Here is a 10169-nt window from a genome sequence, read left to right as displayed (position 1 = left end):
ATATTTATGGACCTGACTGTAGATTTACATGTTGCTGTTCCTTATGGTGTCCTGAAGGTGGCGCTTAAACGTTTTTATTTTGATGATTGGACTTCTCCGCAAAGCTTTTATCTTGAAAGTTGTATTCTTTGGCTATGGTGTGTTCACTTGAAACTCAGTTACTGAAAGGTGTTTTGTTTCTTGAAAACTGACAAAACACGACCTTGATCCATACTGTGACATTTCCTAAGAGAGATGAGTCAACATTCCGCACAATTACTGCAACCACAACACTTTATTGGATTTTATTTAACAACAGTTCCAAAGAAGAAGAAAAAAAATATATATATATAGAAAATTAGAACTTAAGGCAAGCAGAACAGCTAGGTATTTTGGAAGAATTCATCTGGGGTTTTACAACATCTGGCTCCACAGACTGCAGTAAATCCGTCTCACTGGCAATAATGTGTTTCACGAGGCACCTGGAGGCTTCATCAATGTTTATATTTTCCTGGGGAGGGGAAAAAGAAAAAGGCAAGGTTAAAAAAAATATATAATATATATAAAAATAAAATTTTTTGAAAATACAAAAACCATTTATGATATTGTAGCGCTATTGGTACTGATCTTCAATAAACATTGACTTCTGGCTGACCAACAGCTACATTGCAAACGTCAAGCACTCTGCTATGGCGATAGGATTCAAGGCAGGTGTGGTTACAAGCCTAATCAACATGTGGTGGAAAAAAATACACTTTATGCTTAAAGGGATATTAAAGTCTTGTTTTTTTTCTTTTCTTTAACCACTTGAGGACCGCCCCACGCAGATATACTGCGACAGGGCGGCCCCCCTGCGCAAAATCACGTGCATGTAAGTGATTTCGTGCACAGGCTCTGGGGCGCGTGCACGTGCCGACAGCGACCCTCTCCTGATGTGATTGGACACAGCGGGAGCCAATCAGCTGGTCCAGCGGACACAAATGCGTCCGGGAGCCGTCGGTCATTCGTAGGAGAGACAGGACAGCGGTCTGCCTATGTAAACAAGGCAGAACGCGTTCTGTCAGAGGAGAAAATGGAGATCTGTTGTTTCTGCTAAGCAGGAACACAGATCTCTGTCTTCCTCCAAATAGGCCATTCCCCACACAGTTAGCAAGCACTCCCTAGGAGTACACTTAACCCTTTGATTGCCCCCTGATGGTAACCCTTTCCCCGTCAGTGTCATTAGTACAGTGACAGTGCATTTTGTTAGCACTGATCACTGTATTGGTGTCACTGGTCCCCAAAAAGTGTCACTTCGTGTTTGATTTGTCCGCCGCAATGTCGCAGTCTCATGAAAAATCGCTGAACGCCGCCATTACTAGTAAAAACAATAAAAAAATAATAAGTCCATAAATGTAGCTCATACCCTGTAGACGCTAAAACGTTTGCACAAACCAATCAATATACGCTTATTGGGATTTTTTTTTTTTTTTTTTTTTTACCAAAAATATGAAGCAGAACACATATTGGCCTAAATTGATGAAAAAATTAGATTTTTTAATTTTTTTTATTGGGTGTGTTGTATAGCGGAAAGTAAAAAAATATATATATTTTTTTTTTCAAAATGTATGGTTCTTTTTTTGTTTATAGCGCAAAAAATAAAAATCACACAGGTGATCAAATAGTACCAAAAGAAAGCTCTGTTTGTGGGGGAAAAAAGGACAAAAATGCAATAGGGTACAGCGTTGCAAAACACAATAATTGTCAGTTGAAGTAATGCAGTGGCTTATCGCAAAAAATGGCCTGGTCATGAAGGGGAATAAACCGGCAGCGGAAGTACACCATAGAGAATACCAAGGACCAGATGGTTCCCGGCAGTCTCTATGATTCTCGGAGGCCCGGGTGGGATGTTATGATGGCCTGGCAGTTGTAAATACTGCAGTGATCTCGGCTAGAAATCGTTTTTTTTTTTTTTGCTCTTAGGCTTTCCAGCCTGGAGGAGAGATCTAAGGTCTTATTGACCCCAGATCTCTCCATAAAGAGGACCTGCCATGCACTTTTCCTATTACAAGGGATGTTTACATTCTAGGATGTTTACATTCCTTGTAATTGGAATAAAAGTTATCAAAAAAAATTTCAAGAGAAAGTGTAAAAGTAGAAAAAAAAAAAAAATGTAAGTGCCCCCCCTGGGGGCGTGACATACGTACGTCACACCCACATATCTAAACGGTGTTCAAGCCACACATGTGAGGTATCGCCGCAAATGTTAGAGCGAGAGCAACAATTTTAGCCCAAGACCTTCTCTGAAACTCTAAACAGGTAACCTGTAAAAAATTTTAAAGCATCGCCTATGGGGATTTTTAAGTACCAAAGTTTGGCGCCATTCCATGAGTGTGAGAAATTTTAAAGCGTGACATGTTGGGTATCTATTTACTCAGCATAACATCATCTTTCATATTATACAAAAATATTGCGCTAACTTTAGTGTTTTGTTTCTTTTTTAATTCATGAACCTGTTTTTAGGTGGAAAAAAAACACATTATAAAAATAGCTGCTGCGCAAATACAGTGTGACATAAAACGTTGCAACGACCACCATTTTCTTCCCTAGGGTCTCTGCTAAAAAAAATCTTTAATTTTATATTTAATGTTTTAATGTTTGGAGGTTCTGAGTCATTTTTTAGCAAAAAAAATATGATTTTCGATGGAAGTGGTTAAATACCACCAAAAGAAAGCTCTATCTGTTTCAAAAAAATGATACAAATGTCATTTGGGTACAGTGTTGCATGGTCGTGCAATTGTCATTCAAAGTCCGACAGCACTAGAAGCAGAAAATTGGCCTGGGCAGGAAAGGGATGAATGTGCCCGGTATTGAAGTAGTTAAAGAGCATCGGCTGCTGGAAATTTTATTCCGGGATGATGCCTGCAGCTACAGACAATATTCTGCTATAGCCAATTCAATCCAAGGACGTCATATGACATCCACCTTGGAAGAAGTGTTTCAAATACTATGATGAGAACCATGTATCAACCCATAACATTTTAATGCTTTGTTCTAAATTGTATTCATTGGAGTAATAAAAACCAAGCAATTGTATGTACAAAGTATAAATTATCCCTGCATGGTGCCCATAAAAATCTGAATATATTTTGGGTTATTGTATTGATATGAAAATATGGATGTGGTACTGATCTGACCCTTACTTTTTTATATATGTTAAAAATATAGACACTGCCATTTAGGGCTGGGACAAGGGGTGGGCAGGAGGGGAGGCTGCCCTGGGCACTATAGTACCATGTGAGGTGGGGGGTTACTACAAGGAGATTTGAGGGGGAGGGGATTAGTGTTGGAAGGGAGAATTTGATAGTGTGGCAGGGGTTAAGTATTGTTCTAGGAGGGGAAATTGGAGAGGGGGGGTGCTAAGAGTGGATATTTAGGGGATGGGGAAAGAAGATTTGTGTTAGGAGAGGGGATTTTGGGGAGAATTTTTGCTAGGAGAGGGATTTGAAGTTTGTGAGGGGGGGGGGGGGGATGTGTATTGAGAGGGGAAACCTCAGGGGTAGAGGATTTCTACTGGGAGGAGGGGGAATTTATTCTTAGAGGGTAAGCATGCAGATTAGTGCTCAGTGTTTTTGTGGGGAGATTTTTGATTGTACATAATGCTCATACATCTTGGGGGGGGCATTTATCATGTTTGCCCTGTACTCTAAATGATCTTGTCCCAGCATTGCTGGCATTGCTGACAGTCACTGCCTTAGAACATGCCAACATATATCAGGAGTCCAAATATTTTTATAGTTGCCATCAGTCCCGAATTGCCCGGGACAGTCACAGATTTTAAAGAACTGCCACGGAAAGTCCTTGTCTCTGGGTTATGTCCTGGAAATCAGCGCTGCACACGGACACCTGGCTGCCTGTTTCTGTCATTGCCCTCCACAACAACATCTTACTTTGCTGCCTGTGCCGCCGCCCACTGGGTGCCTGCATGTTTACACAATACATCATGATGAGGGACATCTCTGACATTAATAGTGTTGTCGGGTGAGGTGCCCACATGATTGGCTGCAAGATTGGGAGGAATCTCCTCCCCCTACCTCTCTCTCACCCAGTATGGTGTCGAGCACTGCCAGCTTTGACTGCAGGAACATCCCTGAGCCTGCCTCCCCCTTGTATTTGCAGTTTGAGTGGGCAGCCCATGCGCTTGGCATCGAAAATTGCGCCTGCCTTCTTTGGGTTCATAGGAGGGTGTATCACATGTGAGCTGCCTGTGTGCTGAGCAGAAGAGCGAGTGTGCGGAGGTAAGCTCTGCCGGCGGTAGGATGGCTGCTAAGCTAAGTCTGCCTGCAGTTAGCCTAGAAGTAATGTGCTGTTAGCTGACAAAGTAGAGCATCTCTTTTTTTCTTGTAGCACTCACTGATTGTGAGAAATTGGGCTCATCAAGGAATTACTGCTGACAGATACTCTTCCACACGTGTAAAGAGCATCAGTGTGCAAGACCCATGGAATGTGATCTACCCAGTGATGGTCCAGGTGACACTGGGTAGATCATGCTTGCTTCTCTGGTGTTGCCAACCCTCAGCCAAAACTGCAACTTCCCCATCTGTAGAGTGACGCAAGGAGTGTACTGCACCAATCTCCATCGGCCCTCCCCTTTCATCCATGTCATGCATTTATAGTGTGTGTGTTATGTGGGATGGAGTAGATAGAAGGCCAAAGGGGATCAGCGCACCAGAACAGGCAGATATGTCACAGCAGCTTCCCTCCACTGCTCTGCATGTGGGGGAAACCACTTATGTACCATAGACTGCAATCCCCCACACCCCCGTACTTTGCCCTCCCATCCCCTTGCACTGTGCTCTGCTGAACCCACTGTGCTTTGCCCTGATCACACCCTGTAAAGTGCGCTGCGTGCTCCTGACCCCCCTGTACTTCGCCCCACTGACCCCTGGCCTCTGCCCTGCTGACCCCATCCACTTCCCTACTGATCTCTGTCCCCTGGCCTACTGACCCTTCTCCACTGCCCTACTAATGCTCAGTCCTCTGCCTATGTCTAATGCCTAGTCTGATGCCTATGAAATTACAGAGCTCTGGATGCTGCCCTACATTCTATGGCCCTCTGGACACTGTCCTACCTCCTACTGTCCTCTGTAAACTGCTCTACATACTACTGTCCTCTATATACCATCCTACATACTACTGACTTCTGGACATTGTTCTTCATACTACTGACCCCTGTACACTGCTCTACATACTACTGACTTTTGTTCACTGACCTCTGTACACCATCCTACCTACTACTGACCCCTAGACACTTCTCTACATGCTAATAACCCCTGGACACTGCCCTGCATATTACTGACTTCTGTACACTATACTACATACTACTGACCCCTGAACACTGCCCTACATACTACTGACCTCTGTACACTGCCCTACTTACTATTGACCACTGTACACTGCCCTACATACTACTAACCTCTGTAAACCATCCTATCTACTACTGACCCCTGGATACTGCTCTACATACTACTGACCCGTGGACACTGCCCTACATATGCTACTGACCTCTGTACACTGCTCTACATCCTACTGACCTCTGTACACTGCCTTACATACTACTGACCCCTATACACTGCTCTACATACTACTGACCCCTTTACACTGCCCTGCATACTACTGACCTCTGGACATTGCTCTACATGCTACTGACCCCTGTACACTGCTCTACATACTACTTTTGTTCACTGACCTCTGTACACCATCCTACCTACTACTGACTCCTGGACATTGCCCTACATATTACTGACTTCTGTACACTATACAACATACTACTGACCCCGACACTGCCCTACATACTACTGACCTCTGTACACTGCCCTACATACTATTGACCCCTGTACACTGCCCTACATACTACTAACCTCTGTACACCATCCTACCTACTACTGACCCCTGGACACTGCTCTACATACTACTGACCCCTGGACACTGCCCTACATATACTACTGACCTCTGTACACTGCTCTACATCCTACTGACCTCTGTACACTGCTTTACATACTACTGACCCCTTTACACTGCTGTACATACCACTGACCCCTTTACACTGCCCTACATACTACTGACCCCTGTACACTGCTCTACATACTACTGACCCCTTTACACTGCCCTACATACTACTGACCTCTGGACATTGCTCTACATGCTACTGACCCCTGTACACTGCTCTACATACTACTGACCCCTTTACACTGCCCTACATACTACTGACCTCTGGACATTGCTCTACATGCTACTGACCCCTGTACACTGCTCTACATACTACTTACTTTTGTTCACTGACCTCTGTACACCATCCTACCTACTACTGACTCCTGGACACTGCCCTACATACTACTGACTTCTGTACACCATCCTACCTACTACTGACCCCTGGACACTGCTCTACATACTACTGACCCCTGGACACTGCCCTACATATACTACTGACCTCTGTACACTGCTCTACATCCTACTGACCTCTGTACACTGATTTACATACTACTGACCCCTTTACACTGCTCTACATACTACAGACCCCTGTACACTGCCCTACATCCTACTGATCCCTGTACTCTACCCTGCATCCTACTGACCACTGTACATTGCTCTACATCCTACTGAACTCTGTACACTGCACTACATACTCCTGACCTCTGTACACTGCTCTACATCCTACTGACCCCTGGACATTGCTCTACATACTACTGACCTCTGTACACTGCTCTAGATACTACAGAACCCTGTACAATGCTCTACATCCTACTGACCCCTCAACACTGCTCTACATACTGTGACCCCTGGACACTGCCCTACATACTACTGACCTTTGTACACTGCCCTAAATACTACTGACCCCTGTACACTGCTCTATATACTACTGACCCCTGTACACTGCTCTACATCCTACTGACCCCTGTACACTTCTCTACATACTACTGACCCCTGGACACTGACCTACCTACTACTGACCCCTGTACACTGCCCTACATACTATTGACCTCTATACACTGCCCTACATACTACTGACCCCTGGACACTGACCTACCTACTACTGACCCCAGGACACTGACCTACCTACTGCTGACCCCTGTACACTGCCCTACATACTATTGACCTCTATACACTGCCCTACATACTACTGACCCCTGGACACTGCCCTACCTTCTTTCCTTTTTTAACATTACCACATTCTCCACTATGTAAGTCACCTCATACTCTATTTAACCACACCCCCATTAGGCCACTCCCAATTTAAACCATGCATATTTTTCGCCACGGCCACCACGGCACACTTTGCATGCCTCATTTTTATTCCTGGTAAGCCACGCCTAGAAATGAATGCCCCCTCCCCTAATTAACATACTACTCCTCCAACACTTTCTGGACATACAGACAAAAAAGGTGTATTAACATTTTTTTTTTTTTTTAAATGTTGGCAACTATGCATTTTATATGAACATGCTTGTTCCATGCCCATGGCTCCCTAAGTAGTGAAGGATCAAGATGGCAGCCCCAACGTCTGAAACTACAAAAAAGTCAGCGGTGACAGTTTTCACATTTTTATCCTGACAAGCACCAAAGGAAAAAAGAAAATCAGTAAAACTAAACAAAAACGCGTTCAACAACTTCCCTGTTGTGTAATAGCTGTTTTCTGAATACTGCTGGACCCCTGAAAAGCATTATTAAGTCACAGGAGGGTGTTCTGAGGTCAGGCTGGCGGATTCCTCGGCTATATAACATATCATTTTCGGAGTGCTGTGAAAATCTAATCAGAAAGAAGAGCCAATCAGGAAAGAGGCACTTCACAGCAGGTTACATGGATAGCTGGAGATTTGGAACGCACAGGCGAGAATATTTTTAGCATTAGAAACATCACAAGGGTTTAGGTAGACCTTGCAGATTAGAGGAAAGTCTTTCTTCCCGCTGCTGTTTGTTCTGCTGCGGTTGTCACATCTGCTTTATGCAACCTAGTTTCTGCCTCCTGTCCTACTACACTTCCCAGCATGCTTTGTCACACTAAGGTGTTTAAGGTCACAGGTGGATCCTTTGATTTTGGCAGTAAAATTGTGGCACAGGTTTTCCACTGCAAAGCTTTCATTGCATCGGGGTTAATGCTAGGAGTTTGGTTCAAGTTAAATTAAATTTAATGTACACTATATTACCAAAAGTATTGGGACGTCTTCCTTTTTACTTAGGAAACATGGATCAGGCGCATCAGCCGCACAGTATAGAAAAAGTCCATAAAAGTCCAACATGTAGGGCTGCCATCAGATGAACCAATAAGCCAAAGATTCCAACAAGGCTGGGAATAAACAGAGAGAAGAGGCGCCTCAAAGTGTAGACATTAGGTAAATTTATTAAAGCGGAGTTCCGGCCTCAAAATCGAAAAAATCGATTTTGGGCCATCCGCTTGCTGAGTGTCACCTGAAAAATAAAATGGATACTCCCGATTTTTTTTGTTCACTTACCTTGTTATAGAAGAAAATGTACTTACTTTCCTTCCTTCCACTTCCTCCCTCTGCGGCCGCGGCCCGCGCCATCTCTTCCGGCTTGCGATGACTCCTGGGAGCTGAACGTCATCGCTCCCAGGAGTCAATGCACCTGCACCGGCCCTGCTTGTCACTTCCGGTGCAAGCGTGTCATTCCCTTCTGAACAGCTTCTGGCCATGCCCAGAAACTGTGCAGAAATGACGCGCTTGCACCGGAAGTGACAAGCAGGGCATTTTGGGACTCCGACGTCACCAAAGAGGCCGCAGAAGAGGACGCAGCAGAGGACGCGCTGGCTTCAGTTGCCCACACCTGAGATGGCAGCGCTGGACAAGTCATTTTCAAGGTAAGTATTTCTTCTAAAAGGTAAGTGCGACCTGGGACAGTTCAGAGGCTATCCATTATGGAATGTACTAGCCCTGACTGTCCCGGGGGTATTTTTATTTAAATTTTACCCCCGAGGCCGGAACTCCGCTTTAAGGTGTAATAAAACACTCACATTGTTTAAGGATTATAAATGATAGGTAGGCACAATCCTGGGTGTATCCAGGGTGGGGGATGTACATCATCTTGTGGATGCTGCCATCAGAACAAACGTATTCCCCCTTCACCGTAAACCGGCAATAGCGGTGGATGGAGCGAAGTGGGAACGAGGCTTGGAAGACAGAACCAGATGAAACCGAGGCTTGGAGAGCAGTGAACTCCGGCGTCGTGAATGGATGATGTCACAATACTGCGCCGCGTTTCTGAGCGTGCTTGCTGCCGATGGATAAGCGGCCGTGCTCCTTCTTCATGGCAATCTTTACACGTACATGAACTTTAACGGCATCCCGGTCTTATGGCCCGTACACATGATAAGAAAATCAGAAGTAAATTTTCGTCCGAAGAACGATCTGCCGATTTTTGGATTGTTAGTATAGTGATTTCGACAGCCGTTTACGAATTTTTGGATGACAAAAACTGGATGTGCATGCTATAACATTTTTATCGTAAGTAAACACAACGTCCGATTTTTGTTTAATTAGAACAGTTTTCATCTGAAAAAAATCATAAGAGCAAGACTAGGCATGCTCAGAAATGAAAGAACACATACAAAACAATTCAACACATGACATCACTTCTGAAGTTGAATTCTTTTGTATGAGAATTTTCGTATAAAAGTAACCTCTTCACTTTCCATATGAGACAAAAAACAGACGGAAATTTGTCCAATAATCTGATCGTGTGTACGAGGCTTTAGATTTACCAAAACCAGATAATATGAGGTCAGACCTAAACACTTTCAGTTCGTATGCAATCAGGCAGGCCCTTGCACTACATAGTTGAAGGTAAATCTAAAGGAAATCTACCAACAAAAGTTGTATAGCTTTAGTCCGTATGGTTTAATATTGAGTTGGCCAACCATTTGAAGCTATAACAGCTTCCACTCTTCTGGGAAGGCTGTCCACAAGGTTTAGGAGTGTCTTTGGGAATGTTTGACCATTCTTCCAGAAGCGCATTTGTGAGGTCAGGAACTGATGTTGGACGAGAAGACCTGGCGCGCAGTCTCTGCTCTAATTCATCACAAAGGTGAGATCGGGACTTAAACGTGCAGGCCAGTCAAGTTCCTCCACCCCAAACTCGCTTATCCATGTCTTTTGGACCTTGCTTTGTTCACTGGTCCAAATCATTTGGTGGAGGGG

General features: G+C 44.3%; 1 protein-coding gene across 1 annotated transcript in view; it reads right to left on the bottom strand.

Annotated features, from left to right (window-relative positions):
* Window positions 1–271: 271 nt before the first annotated feature.
* Window positions 272–10169, bottom strand: part of RAB38 (RAB38, member RAS oncogene family) — a 93095-nt gene continuing 83197 nt past the window's right edge. Inside the window, exon 3 of the mRNA XM_082248537.1 lies at window positions 272–490. Within this exon, the coding sequence (XP_082104663.1) occupies window positions 338–490 (153 nt within the window). The 3' untranslated portion in view covers window positions 272–337. The remainder of the gene's footprint in view (window positions 491–10169) is intronic.

This window comes from Pelophylax lessonae (assembly GCF_965119305.1).
Source record: "Pelophylax lessonae genome assembly, chromosome: 2".
In the NCBI taxonomy this organism is placed as follows: Eukaryota; Metazoa; Chordata; class Amphibia; order Anura; family Ranidae; genus Pelophylax; species Pelophylax lessonae.
Note: the sequence above shows the minus strand (reverse complement) of the source record. Positions and strands in the feature narration are given on the sequence as shown.